At 36.4% G+C, this 26,542-nt stretch overlaps 1 protein-coding gene across 1 annotated transcript; it reads left to right on the top strand.

Annotated features, from left to right (window-relative positions):
• Positions 1-5,001: 5,001 nt before the first annotated feature.
• On the top strand, positions 5,002-22,542 carry LOC309664318 (serine/threonine-protein kinase MRCK alpha-like; the record flags this gene model as incomplete). The annotated part of the gene is made up of 7 exons (XM_082469498.1): positions 5,002-5,048; positions 5,256-5,337; positions 6,962-7,178; positions 11,143-11,739; positions 18,614-18,711; positions 19,850-19,934; positions 21,572-22,542. 7 exons carry the CDS (start codon positions 5,002-5,004, stop codon positions 21,700-21,702), a joined length of 1,257 nt encoding a protein of 418 aa, XP_082325624.1. The 3' UTR covers positions 21,703-22,542.
• Positions 22,543-26,542: the final 4,000 nt, after the last annotated feature.

The following is a 26,542-nucleotide window of genomic DNA, read 5'->3' as shown; positions in this document are numbered from 1 at the left end:
CTAATGTCATCTTTGTCAGAAATTTGGTATTACCTTGAATAACTGATACAGGAAACTAGATAATCTTGAAGGTGACTTTAGAAAGTTACTCTTGATGTAGATTTTTAATAAGTTGGTTTGGGAGTGTGTGTGTTTGTGTGTGTGTGTGTGTGTGTGTGTGTTTCATTTTGGGGACAGGGAAAATTAAAGTGGTGCTGGAGCCAAGGAGTCCAGCTTACAATTGTCCATCCTTCAGATCAAATGAGTGTCTGCATTAAAGCGGTGGCTGCAGGAATTACAAAACAAGAGACAGGTGCAGGAAATATTACTAAAGTGACCTCGTGGGACATGGTGAGTGGCAGAAAAAGGAAGATGAAGAAAAGAGTTGCAATACCAGATGGTACTGAGGTTTTAAGTCATCAAGACTGAAAAACTGAGGGTCACATTGACAGCTGTAGGGGTATAATGGAGAATGGTAGCATTGGGGGAAAGAAATGAGTTTGTTTTAAGTGTTGGAGAAGCCAAAAATTATCAAGTGAGCTGAATCAAACAGACTTCTACTTTCAACCAAGACGGAGTAACAGGGGCCATATTTATATTTAACCTTCCCCATGAAATAACAAAAGAACTGATTTAAGGTTCTGGATATCAGACAATGAAGGGAAGTAAATGAGGTGAGCTCTATACTTGCCCCAGGTTACTGCCTTGTGAGAGTTTCCAGTATATAACACAGAAATTGGAATCCCAGGCAGACCCAGGTGAACTCCCTGAACTGAAGAGATGAAGCTGAGAGTCCAGAGAGACCCAGTAGCCAGAGTTCACAGGACAAAGTACAGAGCTAGAGAGGAGAGAGTGAGAGAGAGAGAGAGAGAGAGAGAGAGGGAGAGAGGGAGGGAGGGAGAGATTGAGAGCATGCACTAGCTCTGCATGGACCTACAGAGGATCTAGCTTGAGGATTCAGCAGATTACTGATCAGCACATGCATGTGAGGAAAACTACAAAATGTTAGCAAATCGAATCCAATATTATGTAAAAATTATATTGCATCTTGAGCAAGTGTAGTGTATCTCAGGAAAGCTGGTTTATATTAAAAAATCAATGTATTTTACCATATCAAAAAATGAAAAAGATCATGTCAATAGATACAGTAAACACATTTGACAAAATCATATATTCTTGATGAACACTTAGAAGGGAGCTTCTTCATCCTGATAAAGGGCATCTATGAAAATCCCACAGCTGACATCATAATTAGTGGCAAAAGACTCAATGCTTTCTCCCTAAGATCAGGAACAAGACAAAGATGTTTGATCTCACCACACTTATTTAACATTGTATTGGAAATCCAGGCCAGGGAAGAAATAGAAATAAAATACATCCGTGTTGGAAAGAAGGAAGCAAAATTATTCATAGACAAAATGAATATCTATGGAGAAAATTCAATGTAATCTACAAAGAAGCTATTAGAACTAATAAATGAATTCAGCAAGTTTGCAGGTTGCTTGATCAATATATAAAATAAATTGCGTTTCTTTATACTCGCAACAAATAATCAGAAATCAAAATTAAATAAGTAATGCCATTTGCCATAGCATCAAAACATAGGGACTTCCCTGGTGGTCCAGTGGTAAAGAATCCGCTTTCCAATGCAGGGGACACGGGTTCCATCTCTGGTTGGGGAACTAAGATCCCACATGCCCTGGGGCAACTAAGCCTGCGAGCCCCAACTATTGAGCTTGTGCACCTCAATGAGAGAGCCTGTGTGCTGCAAACTACAGAGCCCATGTGCTCTGGAGCCCTTGCACCACAACTAGGAGAAGCCCACACACCACAACTAGAGAAGCCCAAGCACCACAACAAAGAGACCATGTGCTGTAACAAAAAGACCCCACATGCCTCAAGGACGATCCCATGTGCTGCAACTAAGACCTGGCGCAGCCAAAAATAATTAAAAAATAAATAAATAAGGAAAATAAATAAAATAAATAAATATTAAAAAAAATACTTAGAAATAAATCTGACAAAAGATGTGCAAGACTTGTACACTGAAAACTATAAAATATTGATGAAAGAAATTAACAAAGGTCGAAATAAATAGAGAGAGAGACTGTGTTCATGCATTGCAGAACTCAATATTTTAAAAATGTGATTGTTCTCAAAATTGGTCTATAGTTTTAACACAATCTTAATCAAAATCCCAGTAGGCTTCTTAATTCTTTTTGTAGAAATTGACAAGCCGATTCTAAAAGTCATAGGAAAATGCAAAAGAGTTAGAAGAGCCAAAACAGCTTTGAAAAAAGAAACAAACCTAGAAATATATATACAAATATATATAATATTTCTAATATACATATAAAATATATTTACATATATATTTTTAACATGCACATAAAATATACTTTCATATATAAAACATTTGTAACTATATTTCTGCATTTTCTGTTACTTTAATATATACAATATTTTCAACAAGTTGCAAAATCTAGCAACAAATGAAATTGGAATTTTAGATATCTATGTGTAAAAAAATCAACTTTGATTTATACTTTTTACAATATACAAAATTTAACTCAAAATAGACCATAGAACTAAATGTAAAACCTAAAACTATAAAGCACCTAGAAGTAAACATGGGAGAAAACATTTCTGATCTTGGATAAGGCAAATAGTTCTTAGATACAGCATAAAGCACAACAGGTAAAATTTAAAAATTGATAAATTGGACTTCATCAAAATTTAAAACTTCTGCTCCTTGAAATACATTGTCAAGAGAAGTAATAAGAGCTGCAGACTGGGGGCAAATCAAATATCTGGCAAAGGACTTATATCTAGAATATATAAAAATTCTTAAAACTTAATATTGGGTTGGCCAAAAGGTTCATTTGTTTTTTTCTCTAAGATGGCTCTAGTAGCACTAAGTTGTCTTTGACTTCATTCGAAACAGTTTTGTTAGATTGTATGTGACAGCTGTCATATCAGCATGCATTAAAAAAAAACTTATCAAAATTGGTGGATTTTTGTGTAGCCTTTTTAATATTGAAGATGGAAGGAAAAAAGCAACATTTTCGGCCCATTATGCTTTATTATTTCAAGAAAGGTAAAAACACAACTGAAATGCAAAAAAAGATTCGTGCAGTGTATGGAGATGGTTCTGTGACTGATCAAACACGTCAAAAGTGGTTTGCGAAGTTTCGTGCTGGAGATTTCTTGCTGGCTGATGCTCCACGGTCGGGTAGACCAGTTGAAGTTGATAGCGATTAAATCGAGACATTAGTTGAGAACAATCAACGTTATGATTATGTGGGAGATAGCCGACATACTCAAAATATCCAAATCAAGTGTTGAAAATCATTTGCACCAGCTTGGTTATGTTAATGACTTTGATGTTTGGGTTCCACATAAGTTAAGTGAAAAAAACCTTCTTGACCATATTTCCGTGTGCGATTCTCTACTTAAACGTCATGAAAAAGTTCCATTTTTGCAACAAATTGTGATGGGCAATGACAAGTGGATACTGTACAACAATGTGGAATGGAAGAGATCGTGGGGCAAGAGAAATGAACCACCACCAAACCACACCAAAGTGTATATGGTGGGATTGGAAGGGAGTCCTCTATTATGAGCTCCTTCGGAAAACCAAAGGATTAATTCCAAGTGCTGCTCCCAATTTGACCAACTGAAAGCAGCACTCAACGAAAAGCGTCCAGAATTAGTCAACAGAAAATGCATAATCTTCCATCAGGATAACGCAAGGCTGCCTGCTTCTTTGATGACCAGGCAAAAACTGTTACAGCTTGGCTGGGAAGTTCTGATTCATCCTCCGTATTCTTCACACATTGCACCTTCGGATTTCCATTTATTTCGGTCTTTACAAAATTCTCTTAATGGAAAAAAGTTCAATTCCCTGGAAGACTGTAAAAGGCATCTGGAACAGTTCTTTGCTCAAAAAGATAAAAAGTTTTGGGAAGATGGAATTATGGAGTTGCCTGAAAAATGGCAGAAGGTAGTGGAAAAAAAGGGTGAATACATTGTACAATAAAGTTCTTGGTGAAAATGAAAAATGTGTCTTTTATTTTTATTTAAAAACCAAAGGCAATTTTTGGCCACCCCAATAATAAGAAAATAGCCCAATTTAAAAAAAATGTGCAAGGGATTTGAAAAGATACTTCAATAGAGAAGATACATATGTCAAATAAGCACATAACAGATACTTACATGCTCAACACCATTAATTATTAGGTAAATTCAAATAAAATAACCATGAGGTACCACTTCACATCATAAGAAAGACTAAAATTAAAAAAGATTATTTCAAGTATTGGGAGGATGTGGAGGACCTAGATCTCTCATATATTGCTTTGTAAATCATATAACCACTGTTAAAAAGAGTTTGGCAGTTTCATGAAAAGCTAAACACACACCTAATACATGATCTAGTCATTCTCCTCCTAGGTATTTCTACCAGAGAAAGCATATGTCCATAAAGACATACATGAACATTCATAGCAGCTTCATTTAAAATAGTCCCAAACTTGAAACAACCCGAATGCCCATTAATGGGTGAACAGATATGTTGTGACATATCCATACAATGAAATATTACTCAACAATACATAGAAATGAAGTGTTCATCCATGTGGCAACATGAATGCATCACAAAATTGTTATGCTGAGAAAAAGCCAGACAAAAAGACCACATATTGTATATTTCATTTCTATAAAATGTTAGAAAATGCAAATTAATCTAGAGTGACAGGAAGCAGATCAGTGGGGGAGGAGGGAAGAGTGCTAAGGATGGGGGGTAGGGGTTACAAAGCTGTACAAGGAAACTTTTGGGGGTGATGGACATGTTCATTACCTACAATGTGGTGATGGTTTCACAGGTGTATACATAGATCAAAACTTACCTAATTGTTCACTTTAAAAACGTGCAGTTTATTATATGTCAAGTCTATCTTGGTAACATTTACAAAATATACAAATGAGCTGATCTGAGGGCACATGGCCCATATTCTAGGGACCATGGCTTTGGAGTCAGACAGGTGCTCCTTCCTAGTTCCCTGTGAATGGTGAGTCAGGGACAGCCGAGTTAACTTGCGTTTTCTGATAATATGCGACAGACCGGGTACTGCTGATACAATATTTTGACCACTGTCAGTTACTACAAAAAAGAATGTTAAAAATCAGGGAAATTAAAATTGAGGATTATGTTTATGTATTGTTTTACTCACTTTCCGGTGATTCTACTCACTCCCAGTGTCTTGTTTTTCCTTCAGGGATGGAGCGTTTTCTGTTAGTTCAGTCTGGCCCTCTGATTTTATTCCTGCAAGGAGAAAGGAAATGCCTCATATGTTTAAGGTAAGCTTGCATACTGTCATTGGATCCCTTGTATGTTTTGTTTCATCCCTTTTCTGCCTGTTCCTAGGGGTCAGGGCTCCTTGGGTTACTGAAGGTACCTGGAGGTTGAGATTTTAGAAGTGCTGTGGGATAGTTTCCCTCCCTCTCCCACTTGCCACAAGAAATTTAGCCCTTTATTCTTATTCAAAAAATACTATAAATAGCTTTTTTGCAGGTGTCACATCTTTCATTCTACAGTTAAATCTGAGACTTAAGATACAAATGTTCCTGAGGGTGTCCATTCATTCCACACTAAGGTAACAGGACAGATCTAATTCATAGCTGAAAACAGGGGAAGCTTACAAAGCAGAATGGTACTGGGGTGGGGGGTGTGAAAGAAGAAGGAAAAAACAGTAACAGAGGAAGAGAGACCATATACTTCCGGATCAGACATAGAGGAAGGTCGTCGATTCATGGACCTACAGTAGCATGAATGTGCAACTTCTAAAACTAGAGGTACTTTGTACAATAAGTCTCCTCTGAGGCAACATTTTGAAGTCATAATTCAGATTCAAACCAAGAGTACAAAATGGAAAAATTGGGGAAAGATGTTGTTTTGCAAACTCTAAAAAATAGACACTCTGCTCTTTAAAATTCATGTAAAAAATAAAAGTGATTCTGGAATGGATTAAATAAAGTGACAGAGAAAGCAAAGGACTGTTATCCCCTCGAGACCCATATGGTTACAGTCAACCTAGGAATCTTGGTTTAACAAAGGCCAGACAGGAGTATTCTTAGTTCCTTAGTGCAAAGATAGACATCTATTTAGACTGTACCCAACCACCAAGAGACTACAAAGACCTGGCCATTTGGAACTGACTTACAGTGGGAACTTATGATGTCATTGTTGCTAACTTCATGCTCACAAAAGAAAGTTTTATATATTAGAGTTCTGCTAGCTTAATTATATACCTTAAATTTTAAATCTGATTTGCCATTTACTAGTATAATGTAAGTTATAGGCATGTAGCAACCAGGAAAACATGTGTTTTTGAATATTTCTAACTTAACAACAAAAAACTCCTGAACATTCCGTAATATCACAATTGATTATGATGATTGCCACTGTAAAACACATTGCCGTTTCAGAGATAATCTAAAGATGCAAAGCTGTGTGTTAGAATTAAAGCAATAGAGAGACTCAGAGTGGAGGTTCTGGCATCAGACTGCCTGCATTCTACCCTGCTGTGCTCCTGTCCTCTCACTGATAAAATGGAGAGAATAGCAGTAACTAGCACTGAGGTTTCTGTGAGGATTTAATCAATTAACACATGTCAATTTCTTAGAGCAGTTCCTGGTACAGAGTCAGCATTCAATAAATGGTAGCTATTTTCATTTGATGAAGTACAAGATTTTAGGTAGTCAGAGAACACCGGTGGTTTTATGAGGATCAAAATAGAAGTGATTCTGACACTTTGCTTTTGGCCTGCTTCTGATACTCACGTCATCTATTTTACTACGAGGAAGAGGGTAATGTTATTTAACATTTCGTTCAACAATGGTGAGTTTTATGAAAAATGCTAGACAGGCTGGCATAAAGAATGTTTGCGTTCTTATAACCTAGATATTCCTTAAATCATTCTAGGTCACAGCTTCCCAGCTCTCAGCACCTAGTAATAGATATTCAATCCCAATCTTAGCAGATAGCGAGAATGAGAAGAGTGAGTGGGTGAGCGTGCTGAGTGAATTGCACAAAATATTGAGAAAAAGTCATTCCAGAGACCGCTCAGTCTATGTTCTGAAAGAGGCTTATGACAACAATCTACCCCTGATCAAAACCACCCAGACAGCTGCAATCATAGGTATGGATTTACAACATTTATCCCGCTAGGTTCCTACCTTTCACCACAGTCCCAATGTTGAAATCTGAAAACCTTAACTTTATCCACAATTCATTTGTCAGCAAAACCTGAGTGAATGAGGCTTACCCGGAGGTGGAGGGTTGTCTTTCCACTTCTATCCCACAGCTACTCATCAGATTCTCTGCAAAAGTATACTTGATTATATGATGGCTCCCCAGGCCCTGCCAAAAAGGTGTTTCTTTAATCTACCTTTCAAATCTTTTCAATCTACCTTTTCAAGTCTGAAAAATTATGAGCTCCCAAACACATCTGGCCCCAAACACATAAGGGGTGTGACCTTGTGTGTAACTGTGAACTACCTACCTTAAGGGCAGAGACTGTCTTTCAAATCCCAATGCCCAATACTCAATAAATAAGTGAAAATCAAGTGAATCAATGAATGAAATGCTAAGATCAATACTGAAAGTTTTATCAATAGACAAGAATACTTGCATTTCTTAAACAGCATTTCTTCTGCATTAGATACTGGTGACAATAGAGCCACTTAGCTATTTCCTCCTGGGGGTCACGGAGCTAGTTACTAAACTTCATGTGTTAAATGCAGATAATTCCAGTTTTTCAGTTATGGAGAGGATTAAATGAGCTTATATATGTAATATCTGTGCTTTGTATTCAAAGCCTTCACGTAATGTGCTATCTTTGCACTTTTTTAGTTCTTACTCTGTTGTGACATACCTCCCTATGCTGTTTTAGCTCAGGCCAAGGTCACCAAATTATTTTATAAAATTTTTTCATTCATGAAACATCACTTATTTATAGCAAATTTGACAGTTTATCATTACTTGAATATTATACTTTCTCTAAGTATTCATAAAGATTACTTTGTAAAATGATCTTTCTGCTGAGAAAAGTAATGTTTTATTATGCTTATTTCTGTAATGTGAAAGAAAAATCCTAGTGCCAATTATTTATTTTTATGTTTCTTTTCACTGTAGTATTGCTAAATATATACTTAATTTGACTTCTAAACTTTTTCAACATTGATAAACTTGTCCAGTTTATCTTATTAGCTTCACTTAATGTTTACCCCCCAAAATACTTGATATTTTAATTTATGTGTCAAATATAGATCACAAAAGAATCGCTCTGGGAAATGAAGAAGGGTTATTTGTTGTCCACATTACCATAGATGGTAAGGAGAGTATTTACTGTTCTGGAATAACTTTAAACTCTAATAGTAATAATATCAGGTTCTTCTCTTCTTTTCTGTAAAAGAAATTTTCCACATCTGGTTCGATGTGTTTTCAAGTCAACTGATGACTTTTCTACTTTCAGAGATCCATAATCTTCCAGAGTCCAAATATCTTTTTAAAAAAAATTTTATTGGAGTATAGTTGATTTACAATGTTGTGTTAGTTTCAGGTGTACAGCAAAGTGATTCAGTTATACATATACATGTACTCATTCTTTTTCAGATTCTTTACCCATATAGGTTATTACAGAAGATTGAGTAGAGCTCCCTGTGCTATACAGTAGGTCCTTCTTGGTTATCTATTTTATATATAGTAGTGTGTCCAACTATCTTCACAAGTGATTTTATCTAATAAGTGCACTGTAAGAACTTAGTTTACCATCTTCAAGTTGGTGCATGAAAGGAAACACTTCTGCTTGAATCCCCCTCCCCCACTAGTACATTGACACCACAAAGAGTAACAACATAAAGTGAATACTTCCCAGATAAGACCGCAGAGTTCTCTGTTTCTGTTTTGTTTGTTTTTGTTTGGCTCTCATGGTTGTTTGAGGGAGAAATGGGGGAGTAGATGAAATGAAGAGGAGTCATTGTAATATAGATGTTCTCTTGAATGTCTTGCACTCTAATGATAAGTTAGTTAAAGGAGAACCTGCATTTGAAGGGCATTAGCTATTCTCCATTGAAGGCTTCCCATGCTGTGTGGGTGACTCAGTCCTGGTGAGGAGACCCATGAAAGGTCCACCAGGTGCCAGCATAAGAGCAGGGACTTGTCTCTTTTTGTTCAGCACTGTATCCTATGCACTTAAACAGTGCCTGGCACATAGTAGTCAATCAACAAATATTTGTGTAATAAAGGAATCAATTTAGTGCCAGAAAAAAAAGGACAGTTTTTTTCCCTAAAGAAGCAGTATATTGGGAATTCCCTGGTGGTCCAGTGGTTAGGACTCGGCACTTTCATTGCCAGGGCCCTGGATTTGATCCCTGTTCAGATCTAGATCCTGCAAGCTGCATGGCAAGGCCAAAAAAAAAAAAGAAAAAGCAGTATATTTCCACTTGTCAGACATTGAGGGTGTTCGCCTTGCTGTCTGGAATCTCAGGACTGAGTTTAGTGCTTTATTATGCTAATTTTATGTTTAAGGTAATTATGTTATCTATGGAATAATTATCTTTTTTTTTTTTTAACCTATATAATTTTTGATCTCTTATCCTCTTCCTATCCCTTTTTGGTCCTTCTCAAACCTACCCTTTGAGTTAATGTCTGTGATTTTATTAGAACCTGATTTAAATCCATTGGAGTAAAAATCGGAAAGAATTTTAAAATAGGAAAACATTCTTCTGCACAGCAAAGGAAACCATCAACAAAAGGAAAAGGCAACCTATCGAATGGGAAAAAATATTTGCAAATCATAGCTGATAAGGGGTTAATATCCAAAATATATAAAAACTCATAAAACTCAATAGCAAAAAACCTAAGCAATCTGATTAAAAGATGGACAGAGGATCTGAATAGATATTTTCCCAAAGAAGACATACAGATAGCCAACAGATACATGAAAGGTGCTCAAGATCACTAGGGGAATGCAAATCAAAGCCACAATAAGATATCACCTCATACCTGTTAGAATAGCTATTATTAAAAAGCCAAGAAATAATGTGTTGGTGAGGATGTGGAGAAAAGAGAATGCTTGTTCACTGTTGATGGGAATGTATATTGTTGCGGCCACATGGAAAACAGTATTGAAGTTCCTCAGAAATTAAAAATAGAGCTACCATATGATCCAGCAATTCCACTTATGGATATTTATTCGAATAAAACAAAAACACTATCTTGAAAAGATATCGCACCTCCATGTTCCTTGCAGCATTATTTGTAATAGTCAAGATATTGAAACAACCTAAGTGTCTACCAATGGATGAATGGGTAAGGATGTGAGATATATATATATATATATATATATATATATATATATATATATATATATATATATATATATATATATAATTCAGCCATAAAAAAGAAAGAAATCTTCCCATTTACAACAACATGAATGGACTTTGAGGTTGTTACTCTAAGTGAAAGAAGTCAGACAGAGAAAGACAAATACCATATGATCTCACTTATATGTGGAATCTAAACAAACACGTTCATAGATACAGAAAACAATCTGTGGTTGCCAGAGGTGGGGGTAATGGGCAAAATGGGTGAAGGGGTTTTAAAGGTATAAACTTCCAACCATAAAATAAATAAGTCCTTGGTATGTCATGTACAGAAACATGATCATAGTTAATAATACTATATTGTGTATTTGAAAGTTGCTAAGAGAATAGATCTTAAAAATTTTTATTACAAGAAAAAATTGTAATTATCTACAGTGTTGGATGTTAACTAGATTTATTGTGGTGACAATTTCTCAATACACACAAATATTGAATCATTATGTTGTACACCTGAAGCTAGTATAATGTTATATGTCAAATATACCTCAGTAAAGAAAATAAAAAAATAAGAAAACATTGCTATTTGAAGGTGACTTGCTGTTTTATTTGTAGAGAAATTACTCAAGTTAATGACACTAAGAAGATTTATCAGATCATTTTTATTGGGAAAAATTTCTTAATTGCTTATGAGTAAAATTTGGAGAACAGTTGAAATAAGTAAACAGAAGTTATTATGAATTTTAAAATGACTTACAAATATGCTTATTTGTGTAGAAATTATTCGCATTGGCTACATGAAGAAGATTCACCAGATTGAGCTTATCCCCCATGGCCAGATGGTTGCAGTGATCTCAGGACGAAGTCACCATGTGCAGCTGTTTCCCATGTCAGCTTTGGATGGACGAAAGACTGATATTCACAAGCTGGCAGAAACCAAAGGGTGCCAGACCGTGACTTCTGGAACAGTGTGCCAAGGGGCCCATACATGCCTCTGTGTGGCTAGGAAAAGCCAAATCTTCTGTTACAAGCTGTTTCAGAGCAAGAAAATTTCTCACAGAAAATTTAAAGAGCTCCAAATCCCAACCAATGTCCAGTGGATGGGCATCTTCAGCGAACAGCTCTGTGTAGGGTTCCAATCAGGATTCCTGAGATACCCCTTGAGGAGAGAAGGAATTCCATACAGGATGCTGCACTCCCATGACCCTACACTGTCATTTATTGCACATCAACCAGTGGATGCTCTCTGTGCAATTGAGATCTCTAGTATTGAGTATCTGTTATGTTTTAAGAGCATTGGAATTTACACTGACAGCAGGGGCCTCAGATCTAGGCCAGCTGAACTGTTGTGGCCAGCAACTCCAAGTTATTGCTGTAAGGCTATCTTACAATTTATTTCCTTGTCTCTCTGTACATTTCCAACCTTGTTATTACAATTCTATATCATATGACTAAATATTGTTAATGACGGTTTTATTTTTGAAAACTACATCACTGAAGAATTTTCCTAAGTTGTCTATGTCTTTTTAAGTAGAATAGCTCTAAAGAAGTTATATCTAAGTCATACATGTGAAATAACTTAGCCTTTAATTTATACTATATTCATAGGATAATTTACCTTGAATATATTCTTAATCCAGGTTGTTGCTTTTTGTAAGCTCCTAAGTAGATATCTTCATGGTCACTGAAAACCACATAAGCATTAATTAACCATAAGAAATAGTTACTAAGTAGATTACTTTTTGCCTTTTAGATTTAGCTTATGTAAAGTCTACATAGAATGTTCCTAAATAATTTTAGCCTATTTGATATTTCATTGATGCAGGCCATCATTTTATAAATTTAATATAGCATTTTTTATTCACTTAGAGAATAGTAATTGAGCACTTAATATGAACTTACTATGCTAAAAGTTAAGGGCACAATATTAAACATGGTGAAATAGTCTGTATCTTTATTGAGATTATAATCATGATATGAGATCAATAATTAAGCAAGTGCTGTGATAGGGGAGTACAGTATTCTACAGGAGCACGTACGAGGGACACAATCTAAACTGGTGAGTCTGGAAAGGCCAGCTAAAAAAGCGAGAAGCGTTTTTTTCTTTCAGCACTTAAAAAATGTCATTCTATTTTCTTCTGGTATCCATTGTTTCCAGTGAGAAATCAACCATTTTTATTGTTGTTCCCTCTGTCTTTTCTATTTGGCAGACATTAAGATTTTCTCATTATCTTTGGTTTTCAGCAATTTGACTGTGATGTGCTTACATGTGATTTTCTTTGTATATATTCTGCTGGGGATTTTCAGGACTTTTTGGATCTGAAGATTGATATCTTTCATTAATTTTGGAAAATTTTTAGACATTATATTTTCTAAAAATTTTTTTAACCTATTTTCTCTTTTCTGGAGATCCAATTACATGTATATTAGACCTCTTGACTTTGTTCCACAAATCGTTGAGGCTCTGTTTTTTAAAAATCTTTTTTTCCTTCTTTACTTCAGTTTAGATAATTTATATTGATTGTATCTTCAGTTTCACCGATCTTTTACCCCTGGTTTGTCCAGGGATTTTTAAGCATTTCAGGTATTATATTCCTCTGTTCTATAATTTCAAGTATTTTTTTGAAATTTCTATTTCTTTGCTGGATTTCTCCTCTCTGCCAATTTGTTTATATTTTTTCACAGTCTTAAACTATTTATACAATTATTTATAATTATTCCAACATATGGCCTCTATGGGTCTGCTTCTACTGAATTTTTTTTTTTTTTGATTAAAGCTGTTATTTTCCTGCTTTTTTACAAGTCTTATTATTTTTTTATCTTTGCTGGACATTATGAATGCTATGATACAGGGACTCTGGGTTATATTATGTATTTCTCTAGAGAGTGTTGTGTGCTTTGTTCTGACAGACAATTAACCTATTGATGGATCACTTTAGTTTTGCTGAGGCTTGGAATTAGACTTTGTTAGGGCGGGCCTATTTTGGCTTTTCTTCTAGTCCTCATGCCCAAAGAATGGCCTTTCTGGGTCTCAACTGAATGCCTAGGGTTTTCACCAACGTCTCTCTACTCTGTCTGGTTCAGAAATCTCATGTCTTTCCAGCACTGTACTACCTATGAAATTTCTGTTCACTCTCAATGCTCTGCGTGAGTCTTGTGGAATCTTGCTCTGTCTGTGTGCAGTTTTGGATTTGGCCAGGAACTTCGAGGGAACAGCTGTGCAGATTTCTGGGACACCTTTCTTTGTGGCTCTTTCCTCTGTGTACTCTGCCTTGCAAATTCCAGACACATTAGAATCTGTTTCCTCTGCCTGGCAAAACTTCAACTCTCTGCTTGGGTTCCATTTTCCTACATAGCAGTTTTGGAGATTTCCGTTAGGCAGAGAAACAGCGGAATGTGGGACCCACCTTATATATTTATCTTCTTTTAGGAATGGCAGTCCTGTGCTGTCTACTAACTAATGCCTAAAAACAGTTATTTCATATGACTTGTCCATTTTTATATTTTTATGTCCATTTTATAATTATTGATGGTGGGAGGGTAATTCCAATAGCAGACAACTCTGTCATAACTGGAAAAGGCCATTGATACTGCATTTTGTGAGGAACTATAATAAGGTCACTGTTTCAGACATGGAGTTCAAGATAAGAGTTTGAGAAATGGGACTGGAGGAGTTCTCATGAGCCAGATCACAGACGCACTGACATGGTTAGAGATGCACTTCAGAAAAATCCCTAGGCTCTAGTGGTGAGGTAAACGATAAACGAGAGATCAGACTGGAGCCCAAGAGACCAACTAGGAGGTCATTGTAGAAATTGTGGATTAAAATTATGTACGGTAGAGACAGTTGGGATAGAGAGGAGACAAGTTGAGGGATATTGAGGAGATATAATTGACAAAACTTTGCTTTACAAAGCTTTGATTAGAAGTGGAAGCTCAGGGACCAGAGAATCAGGATTTCCTAGTTGAGCAAATGAGTGATGCCACTGATATTACTGAGATAATAAAACACAAGGTGGGACAGATTCAGATGGGCAGAGGAGGAAGGAATATGATAACTTAATTTTTTTCTTTTTTGTTGAGTCGTTGAAGTATTTGAAATAAAATCCCAAACATTATTTTCATTCCACCTCTACACACCTTAACATACATCTCTAAAAATATGGTCATTTTCTCATAAAACTATTACCACCTCTGAAGAAATTACCAATGATTCTTTTTTACTATCCAATAGTCCATATTAAAATATTGCTGATTATCATAAAGACATCTCTTTTGACAGTGTATTTCTTGGAATCAGAATCCAAAAATGGTCCACACATGGCATGTTGTGGTTAACTCTTAAATATCTTCTAATCCTGAGTGGTTTTCCACACCACTGATTTGCTCTCCTGTAGGATGTTCTACAATCTAGATCTGTCTGTTTCCTCGTGGTGCTTTCTAAATTCTTCCTCTATGTCCTGAATTTCCTACAACTGAAAATGATCATTAACGGCTCCTAATAAGAGTAATTTCTTACTAGTTTTGTATGTCACACTGAACACATCAGAGCACACAATGTCTGGCCATCCCATTTGTGGTAAAGCTAAAATCAATGACTAGTTTCTGGCATTATCAGCCTGGTTCCTTGGACATGCTGAGTTTGTACTTCCAGTGCGAGAGTAAACAAAGTGAGAGAGAATAGGACATAGGCCAGAGGACCAAGAAACATAAATATTAGAGAGGTGGTCGGAGGGCAAGAAGCCCACAAAGGAAACTGAGAGGGAGAATTGTAGGAGGCAAGTATCGCTGAGCTTTCAAGTAAGACAGAGACTGAAACATGTCTGTTGGTTTTAGGAATAATTGACAGTTAATGACTTGTAGTGAGAGCAGTTTTAATGGATGGGTTAAGACACAAGTCAGATTGCCATGGACTGGGTGTCAGTAGGGCTGGGAAGTGGAGGATGTGAAACGTAAATGACACTTTCAAGAGTTGGCCACAGGAAAAAAGAAAGAGTGGCACAACATGAGTGTAGGAAGTGTTGTTAATTATATTGCTGTTGCTTTAATGGGGAGACATATTCATGTTGAGGTGAGTATTTAGGAGCCATAAGAGGTTATTATTAATAAAGTGGAAAGTTCCAAAAATGTTACTGGCTGGAAGTTCTTTCTGCTTTGTTCATTAATTTCACTCCCCAGATATACTTTTCTAATCTTACACCATATTCTTTTTGGAAGTTGACCTGGTTTAGGAGCCACAGATTTTGAAATGTTATGGAATTTCTTAAAAAAGCTGCTGTTAGATGTAGGTGTTAGAAAGATTTTTGTCAGATTTTACATACGTGTTGTACTATATAATTGGACCCATGTGCATCATTTATGTGCCATTTTAATTTATGTTAACCCTGTGTATCAAAAAAAAGATTTTGATAATTATAATATTATTATGGGATTCTCTTTGGATTCCACTCTGAAGGTGTTTTTATAATGTATTTGGGCGTAGCAGATATAATTAATCATGAATACCATATGATTCCATTTATTTATTTATTTATTTAACATCTTTATTGGAGTATAATTGCTTTACAATGGTGTGTTAGTTCTGCTTTATAACAAAGTGAATCAGCTATACATATACATATATCCCCATATCTCCTCTCTCTTGCTTCTCCCTTCCACCCTCCCTATCCCACCCCTTTAGGAGGTCAAAAAGCACTGAGCTGATCTCCCTGTGCTATGTGGATGCTTCCCGCTAGCTATCTATTTTACATTTGGTAGTGTGTATATTTCTATGCCACTCTCTCACTTCGTCTCAGCTTATGCTTCCCCCTCCCCGTGTCCTCAAGTCCAGTCTCTACCTCTGTGTCTTTATTCCTGTCCTGCCCCTAGGTTCTTCAGAACCATTTTTTTTTTTTTTTTTTAGATTCCATATATATGTGTTAGCATACGGTATTTCTTTTTCTCTTTCTGACTTACTTCACTCTGTATGACAGATCTAGGTCTATCCACCTCAATACAAAAAACTCAATGCCGTTTCTTTTTATGGCTGAGTAATATTCCATTGTATATATGTGCCACATCTTCTTTATCCATTCATCTGTTGATGGACACTTAGGTTGCTTCCATGTCCTGGCTACTGTAAATAGAGCTGCAATGAACATTGTGGTACATGACTCTTGTTGAATTATGGTTTTCTCAGGGTATATGCCCAGTAGTGGGATTGCTGGGTCATATGGTAGTTCTGTTTTTAGTTTTTTAAGGAACCTCCATACTGTTCTCCATAGTGGCTGTATCAATTTACATTTCCACGAACAGTGCAACAGGGCACCCTTTTCTCCACACCCTCTCTAGCATTTATTGTTTGTAGATTTTTTTGATGATGGCCATTCTGACCGGTGTGAGGTGATACCTCACTAAAGTTTTGATTTGCATTTCTCTAATGATGATTAGTGATGTTGAGTATCCTTTCATGTGTTTGTTCGCAATTTGTATATCTTCTTTGGAGAAATGCCTATTTAGGTCTTCTGCCCATTTTTGGATTTGGTTGTTTGGTTTTTTTTGATATTGAGCTGCATGAGCTGCTTGTAAATTGTGGAGATTAATCTTTTGTCAGTTGCTTCATTTGCAAATATTTTCTCTCATTCTGAGTGTTGTCTTTTCGTCTTGTTTATGTTTTCCTTTGCTGTGCAAAAGCTTTTAAGTTTCATTAGGTCCCATTTGTTTTTTTTTGTCTTTATTTCCATTTCTCTAGTAGATGGGTCAAAAAGGATCTTGCTGTGATTTATGTCAAAGAGTGTTCCGCCTATGTTTTCCTCTAAGAGTTTTATAGTGTCTGGCCTTACATTTAGGTCTTTAATCCATTTTGAGTTTACTTTTGTGTATGGTGTTAGGGAGTATTCTAATTTCATTCTTTTACATGTAGCTGTCCAGTTTTCCCAGCACCACTTATTGAAGAGGCCATCTTTTCTCCATTGTATATTCTTGTCTCCTTTATCAAAAATAAGGTGACCATACGTGCGTGGGTTTATCTCTGGGCTTTCTATCCTGTTCCATTGATCTAAATTTCTGTTTTTGTGCCAGTACCATACTGTCCTGATTACTGTAGCCTTGTAGTATAGTCTGAAGTCAGGGAGCCTGATTCCTCCAGCTCTGTTTTTCTATCTCAAGATTGCTTTGGCTATTCGGGGTCTTTTGTGTTTCCATACAAATTGTGAAATTTTTTGTTCTAGTTCTGTGAAAAATGCCATTGGTAGTTTGGTAGAGATTGCATTGAATCTGTAGATTGCTTTGGGTAGTATCGTTATTTTCACACTGTTGATTCTTCCAATCCAAGTACATGGTAATTCTCTCCATCTGTTTGTATCATCTTTAATTTCTTTCATCAGTGTCTTATAGTTTTCTGCATACAGGTGTTTTGTCTCCTTAGGTAGGTTTATTCCAAGGTATTTTATTCTTTTTGTTGCAATGGTAAATGGGAGTGTTTCCTTAATTTCTCTTTCAGATTTGTCATCATTAGTGTATAGGTATGCAAGAGATTTCTGTGCATTAATTTTGTATCCTGCTGCTTTACCAAATTCATTGATTAGCTCTAGTAGTTTTCTGGTGGCATCTTTAGGATTCTTTATGTATAGTATCATGTCATCTGCAAACAGGGACAGCTTTAAGTCTTCTTTTCAAATTTGGATTCCTTTTATTTCTTTTTCTTCTCTGATTGCTGTGGCTAAAACTTCCAAAACTATGTTGAATAATAGTGGTGAGAGTGGACAACCTTGTTTTGTTCCTGATCTTAGAGGAAATTGATTCCTTTCATATAGCATTTTTGAAATGACAAAATTTTTGAAATGGAGTACAGATTATACTGATTCCCAGAGATTAAGGAAGGAGGGGAGGATGGAAAGGAGGTGAGTGAGATTATAAAAAGGCATGATGAGGGATCCTTGGAGTTATTTTGTATCTTGACTGTGGCTGTGAACACCTGAACCTACACAGGTGATATAATTGTATATACCTTCACACATACAAACAGACACACACATGAGTGCTAGTAAAAGTGGGGAAATCTGCCTGAGATGGATAGGTCAGCTCTATCAATGTCAGTATGCTAGCTTTGCAAAATGTTACATTGGGGAAAACTGAGCAGAGCATGCAAGAGATCTTTCTGTGTTTTTCTTACAACTGCATGTGAATCTATAATTATCCTAATAAAAATTCCAATTAAAAAATGAATCATGAACCCCATGCTTGCTGTCACCTCCTCTCCTTTTCCCAGGTTACAATGCCCCATATCTCTCAGTGTACAGTGAAAATGCAGTGGATATCATTGATGTGAACTCCATGGAATGGATCCAAACCATCCCCCTCAAGAAGGTGATTTGACATTGAGATCATGTGACTGATGAATTACTGACTGAAAATGGAAACTCAATTGTGCCTTTGCTGGACTTACTAATGTGTACTTGGTGATTTGAAGGCTTAGCTAAGAGTGAAAATAACCACCAAAACCCACATGGGTTAATTTTTTTACTAGTACAAGAGCTATTTTGTGATATTTAGTTGCACTATATAAGGTAGGATTATCATGATATAAATAAATGTACTATTTATTTATATAGATAATATAATATGAATATTTATATCATACATTATAGATGTTACTTCCCACATTCAGTTTAGTTACTTGTGTTTATTACTAATTTTCACTTAGTATAATTTTGCATACTGTGAAGGAAAATTTTACTGGCAAAAAAAAAAAAAAAAAAAAGGAAAAGTATGTAGCCAAAGCTGTTTTTAGGATTCTCAATTAGATTCTCACAGATTCATAATAAAATAAAAATTTTGTATCTTTACTACAAATAATTTAAAATTTACGTAAAATTTAGAAGTAAAAACCTCTATTTTGTTAAAAGACCACTGAAGATTTAAGAATGATTAAATTCTGGCATATGTGGAGTATACGTACCAGGAGCCACCAAAAAGGAGTTTATACAGGAAAGGATGAAGGAAGTATTTACAATTATATGTGAGATTTTGCCTCACTTTAAACAATATAAGCAATGGGAAAAGCTTTTGTAAGGACGGTCCCACTATATAAAATATTAAAATACACTTTTCCAGCATTCTAAACGTGAACCAGTCACATTTATTGTTTGATAAAATGAATTCACAAGGCAGATGAATCTTCTCAGGATAATTTTTTAGTTACTAATAATGTTTTAAAAGTTAATATAAAAATTAAATAGATTGCTATTTAAGTTAGTAATGTTCAGATTTCTTTAATCTATGATATTCATGTTTCTGAAATTTTATCAATATGAGTTTGTAACACCATTTATTTTCTTTAATTGATGTTTTGGGGGTCTTTTTTTTTTTGAGACTACATTATTCTGAGGGGGGAGTTTAAGTAGAATATACTTATTCTTAATTCTTTATATGTAAGCAAATAGTCATAACTTAATTTTAAAAAAGTATTCATTGAAATGGTAATCTTGCTTTTTTATTATTTTAGGTTCAACCCTTGAATAGTGAAGGATCCCTAAATATTTTGCTTTTGGAGACAATTAGATTAATATATTTCAAAAATAAGAAGACAAGTAAGAAATGACTTCTTCTTAGTAGAAGTAATTCTAAGAGACCATGTCTCTAACTGACTGCCCAAGGTCACAGAGCTAGTGAGTGGAGAGGGTCTGATTTGGACACCTGTGCCCCTTACACACAGTCCTGGGATGCACTCCCGGCAAAGTGGTTCTCCTTCATCCTCGCATAGCAGTAGAGATAAAAGCATTTACTTGTGGCACACTCCAGCTATTTTTAAGCAGGACTGATGGTTGGACATAAGCACCTGGAAACACTAATCTACCATTTGAATGCTCACTGTGAAAATTCATTCACTTCCCAGCAGGCTCTGCGTCCAGATGTGCTCCAAGCTGCAGTGCACACGGGGGAAGCAGACGCGGCCCACCCCACCGCCCTGCTCCAACTTCTCCCACCTACATTTTAGACTCTAGCAGATTTAGAGTGTGAGAAAAGCCACAGGGATTCATTTGTCTTTCTTTCTATTTTATTTATAGGCTGGAATACTTAATGTAGCAGAGAATTATTTTGCTGGGGCTGCTAAAAAGTGCCACAGGGTTGGACAGCTTAAACCACAGAAATGTATTGTCTCACAGTCCTAGAGGCCAGAAGTCCGAGATCAGGATGTCAGCAGCGTTGGTTCCTTTTGAGGGCTGTGAGAGAAATCCTTTTCCCGGCCTCTCTCCTAACTTCTGGTGACTTGCTGGCAATCTGTGTGTTCCTTGGCTTTTAGATACATCACCCCTGATCTCGGCTTTCATCTCCATGTGGCATATCCCCTGTGCATGTCTGTGTCCAAATTTCCTCTTTTTATAAGGACACAATCAGATTAGGGCCCAACCCAATGACTTCATCTTAACTTGATGATCTGCGAAGATCTTAATTCCAAATAAGGTCACATTCACATGCTCTGGGGGGGTTAGTATGACAACATCTTTTGCGGGGACACAATTTAACCTATAAGAAGCTCTCTTATTTTCTTTTTGTAGTCTAAGACACTTTTGAGTGTTTCTGGGTGACATTTTGTTGACTTCTAGATATTAAGAACTTAAACAGAGTAAGTCTTAAGTCTAAAGAGGGGTGCATCTTTCCCCAAGATCAGAAGAGGCAGCAAGTAGAGAATGACTTTTACCTCCAGGAGAGAAGAAGTGGGGTCTCCTTACCCCACCTCAACACCTCTTCCTCCAGCAGTGGACCTCAGAAATGCTTTGCTCAGTTACAATTATTGTAATTGTTTTCATTTACAGAATGACTGGCCCTTTATGCTTGCCCCTGAAGCATAACAGACCGTTTTGATACCCTTTAGCCACAAAAATCTGATAGGAGAAAAACATAGCATAGAAATGTGAGGGCAAATCGAAGTGGAAAGACACCAACATGATTGACCTCTCCTTCCAGTGAAATGATGTCATTTCATAGATAAGAGTCACAATAAATTCATTTTTAAGTGTTGCTTACACTGAACATTAAATTCTGTTCATTAATACTCTGCTTCTATTCTTGAGAAATTTGCCATATTCATCCATTTTTAACTTTAAAAAATCAGAGCAGTGTGATATTTGTGCAGTTAATGAACAGTTGTGAAATTAACATGAGAAACTGGGTGGGAGGCAGTTTAAAGAATGACATTGCTTTTTTTGTTTTAAAATACGTATAGATGGAGATGAGCTGGTATTTCCAGAAACATCAGATAATCAACAGAAGCAAATGGTCCGACACCACAGCAGCAGGCATCGTTATTCCTTCCGGGTTCCCAGAGGGAAAGGGATGCTACTGAAGGGGCTCTGATGACCACCCTCTCACGTGTGGTCCAGAGGGACCACTTGAGGACCACGTGATATTTGATGTAATTCGGAAGAAAAAGAAATAAATCTGTGAAACTCAGGTGGAGACATCTGTTTGCAGCAGTGTTATGTTTATTTTTCTGTGCAGCTTTAAAGAAAACATTGATGTAGTGAGTATGAATGGAAGTATAATACGTGGAAACATTTCTCTGTGAATGTGGAATAACTGAAATTCGGTACATAAGCCTCCACATAATGCAAATATAGAACACACGTGTATACACACCATAATGTATGTCACTGAGGCATTTTGCGAAGGAATAAATAGTACTGAGCTGCATGTGGATTGATTACTCTCTGACTCTGGAGATGCCTTCCTTTGACTTTAAAAGAACATTCATTCTCTTATTGCCTATTACTTGGTGGTAATTTCTGTAACTGAATAAGTGGAAAAATAAGCTGATCTTCTTTGGATTACAAATAAAAACTTTTCTAGAGCAGTGCTGTTTCCTTTAAAGGAGCCGTAATTATATGAAAAATATATAATAGGACAGAGCTTCTTTGATGTCTGTGGCTGTTAAATGCCATGTGATTTGTACCAAAAACTTTAAGATACTTAATTTTTAAAAGTATCTGGGAAGCACAGAATAACTGAATATTCTCTCCATTCACCAAATTTGTAATTGGATATACCTATCATTTGCCCTTGAAAAAGTCACCAGTACAATTTTGTCTTTGTCTTTTAAAGTTGATTGCAGTAGCATCTCTGTTGATTAATACCTAAAGTAATAATTTTTAATAAAGTATTACTTTTGAAAATGAGGCTGAAGATCTTCTGATTTCAAACATGAGAATTCATGAAGCATTCACCTAAATTGACTGCTTCCTTTTAAAAAATTTTTTTTTTCATCTTTATTGGAGTTTAATTGCTTTACAATGTTGTGTTAGTTTCTGCTGCACAACAAAGTGAATCAGCTATATGTATACATATATACCCATATCCCCTCTCTCTTGTGTCTCCCTCCCACCCTCCCTATCCCACCCCTCTAGGTCACCACAAAGCATCGAGCAGATCTCCCTGTGCTATGCAACAGCTTCCCACTAGCCATCCATTTTATATTTGGTAGTGTATATATGTCAATGCTACTCTCTCACTTCGTCCCAGCTTCCCCCCCACCCCAAGTCTGTTCTCTAAATCTGCGTCTTTATTCCTGTCCTGCCCCTAGGTTCTTCAAAACTGTTTTTTTAGATTCCATATATGTGTGTTAGCATACTGTATTTGTTTTTCTCTTTCTGACTTACTTTACTCTGTATGACAGATCTAAGTCTGTCCACCTCATTACAAATAACTCAATTTTGTTCCTTTCTATGGCTGAGTAATATTCCATTGTAACTATGTGCCACATCTTCTTTATCCATTCATCTGTTGATGGACACTTAGGTTGTTTCCATGTCCTGGCTACTATAAAGAGTGCTGCAGTGAACATTGTGGTACATGACTCTTTTTGAATTATGGTTTTCTCAGGGTATATGCCCAGAAGTGGGATTGCTGGGTCATATGGTAGTTCTATTTTTAGTTTTTTAAGGAACCTCCATACTGTTCTCCATAGTGGCTGTATCAATTTACATTCCCACCAACAGTGCAGAGGGTTCCCTTTTCTCCACACCTTCTCCAGCACTTATTGTTTGTAGATTTTTTTTGATGATGGCCATTCCGACTGGTGTGAAGTGATACCTCATTGTGGTCTTGATTTGCATTTCTCTAATAATTAGTGATGCTGAGCATCTTTTCATGTGTTTGTTCACAATCTGTATGTCTTTTTGAGAAAGAAAAACAGAGCTGGAGGAATCAGGCTCCCTGACTTCAGACTATACTACAAAGCTACAGTAATCAAGACAGTGTGGTACTGACACAAAAACAGAAATATAGATCAATGGAACAGGATGGGAAGACCAGAGATAAACTCGCATACATATAGTCACCTTATCTTTGACAAAGGAGGCAAGAATATACAATGGAGAAGAGACAGCCTCTTCAATAAGTGGTGCTGGGAAAACTGGACAGCTATATGTAAAAGAATGAAATTAGAACACTCACTAACACCATACACAAAAATAAACTCAAAATGGATTAAAGACCTAAATGAAAGGCCAGACACTATAAAACTCTTAGAGGAAAACATAGGCAGAACACTCTATGACATAAATCACAGCAAGATCCTTTTTGACCCACCTCCTAGAGTAATGGAAATCAAAACAAACAAATGGGACCTAATGAAACTTAAAAGCTTTTGCACAACAAAGGAAGCCATAAACAAGACAAAAAGACAATGCTCAGAATGGGAGAAAATATTTGCAAATGAAGCAACTGACAAAGGATTAATCTCCAAAATTATATAAGCAGCTCATTAAGCTCAATATCAAAAAAAACAAACAAACCAATCCAAAAATAGGTGGAAGACCTAAATAGACATTTCTCCAATGACTATATTCTGTTCTTTCCCTTTTCCACCATTAGAGAAGAAGTGGTGCTGGAGACAGCCCCACCTGAGACTGGCCTGTTCTCATGCCCAAGGACTGAAAAATGCACTAGTTTCCAGACATGTATTTTATGGCGAGGTATTTTTATGTATGCAATAACTAGTCTGGTTGCTTCTGAATTTTTTTCTATGAAAAATTCCTGGTTTCATCTTTACTAAAAATATTAACATTAATAATTCAAATCTGTTTAATGTCTTATCTGTTGGAAAGTATTTTATTTTGAGAGATTTCTGTGACAGGGACAGCCAATTGGGGTTTTATTTTAATAGTAAATTCATAATCATGTCTTAAAGTAAAAATAATAATAAGTGAAATAATAATAAAATTCCTTATATTTGAATCTCATTCCTTTGAGGCAAGGACATTAAGTTAAGAAGTATTTACATGATATCTTCCACCAGTTTAAGTGGTTTTTCTTTTTTCTTTTTTTCTCACTACCTGTATACTCTTGAGACTTCCTATGTGCATTTGATAATGCTGGTGTTAGGATTTTCTGACTGCATTGCAATGCCTATATTTCTGGGTTGGAGGATTTGCAGAGGTTTCTCTGGACAGGCAAGGAAGGGGAGAAGCTTATTTGACTCTTCACATCAAAGAAGGAAGTGAGAAAGACAAATATCATATGATATAGCTTATATGTGCAATCTAAAAAAAAGGGTACAAGTGAACTTATCTACAAAACAGAAGTAGAGTCACAGCTGTAGAAAACAAACTTATGGTTACCAGGGGGTAAGGGGGGGAGGGATAAACGAGGAGATTGGGATTGACATATACACTCTACTATATATAAAAGAGATAACTAATAAGAACCTGTTGTAGAGCACAGGGAACTCTACTGAATACTCTGTAACAGCCTAAATGGGAAAAGAATCTAAGAAAAAAGAGTGGATATACGTATATGTATAACTGATTTACTTTGCTGTACACCTAAAACTAACACAACATTGTAAATCAACTATACTCCAATAAAAATTAAAATAAAAAAAGAAAGAAGTGAGATGGTGAGGGGTGTGATGAGAGAGGGAGGGCACTAGGAAATCCATCTTCTCTGGAGCTCCTGCTCTCTGAGTCCCCTGCATACCTCTCCCAGCTGGTTTCACTGCTCTCTCCTTGGTGAAGTAGGCCTTCGACATGTGGTCTTAGCATAACCTGGGTAACAGTCTGTATCTAGGGCAGTGGTTCTCAAAGAATGGTCCTCTGACCAGCTGCGTCAGCCTCACCTGGGCACATGTTAGAAATACAAATCAGAAATGGGACGGGGGCAGCAATCTGTGTTCTCACAAAAATAAACAACATATAAATCAAAACAGATTTCAGGAGGAAACAAGAGGGAAAGGAATAATAAACAGGACAATCTTAGTATATATGCATAATTATGGCTTAATAAATAAGAATATATGAGTAGTATTTTATATCACTCATGTTATAAATAAGAATTCTTGAAACAAAAGTGATGTGGTATACAGCTAAGCTTAGTAACTGACCAAATAGGAAATAAAGACTCCAAAACATCTTTGGAGATCTTTTTAGATAGAAGCCTTCTAATTGTCTCCTCCAGAAGATTATTTTCATTAACAGGAGCATGAATAATTGGAGCATGAAATATTCAAATATTAGGTACTACTAAGCAATCAAAGGAACTACGGACCCACAGAACGCTGTGGACGAATCTCAAAAACATTATGCTGAAACAGAGGAGCCAGAAACACAAAAACCAAACAAAATGAACAACTATGTGACACGATTCCATTAATATGACGTCAAAAGCAGGCACACCTAGTATATGGTGATGGAGGTCAGAGGAGTGCTTCCCTCTGCGGAGGGGAGGGGTAGTTATTAATGTCAAAGGGGAATGAAAGAAACTCCTGGGGAAGGAAGTGTTCCACATCCCACTCTGGTTGGCAAATTACATAGGAGTGTAACCGAAAGTGGGGTCCAGCTTCTCACTGCTCAAAAGCCAATAAACAGGCAAGGTTGGTGGAAAGGAAAGTTTGCTTTATTTTGGATGCCAGCAACCGGGGGTGGACACCTGTCCAAAGGCTGAATCCACATCACTGACAATCAGTGGGCAAGAGCTTTTATAGATGGAGGGACGGGGCTACATGTAGAAACAGCACAGTCATCTCTGACAGTCATCTTGAAATTGGTCATTGGTGGTCTGACCAACGTCATCTTGATTGTTTTAGGTACAGTTAATCTTCAGTTCCAGGGTTGATTTGTTTCCATTTCTTTGAGGCCAGTTCTCAGAATTGTGGCAGCTTATGTCATGGCTACAGCCTGGTCATCATGTAGTTAACTTCTTC

The sequence above is a fragment of the Balaenoptera physalus genome (genome assembly GCF_965194825.1).
Source record: "Balaenoptera physalus genome assembly, chromosome: 7".
NCBI lineage: Eukaryota > Metazoa > Chordata > Mammalia > Artiodactyla > Balaenopteridae > Balaenoptera > Balaenoptera physalus.
Note: the sequence above shows the minus strand (reverse complement) of the source record. Positions and strands in the feature narration are given on the sequence as shown.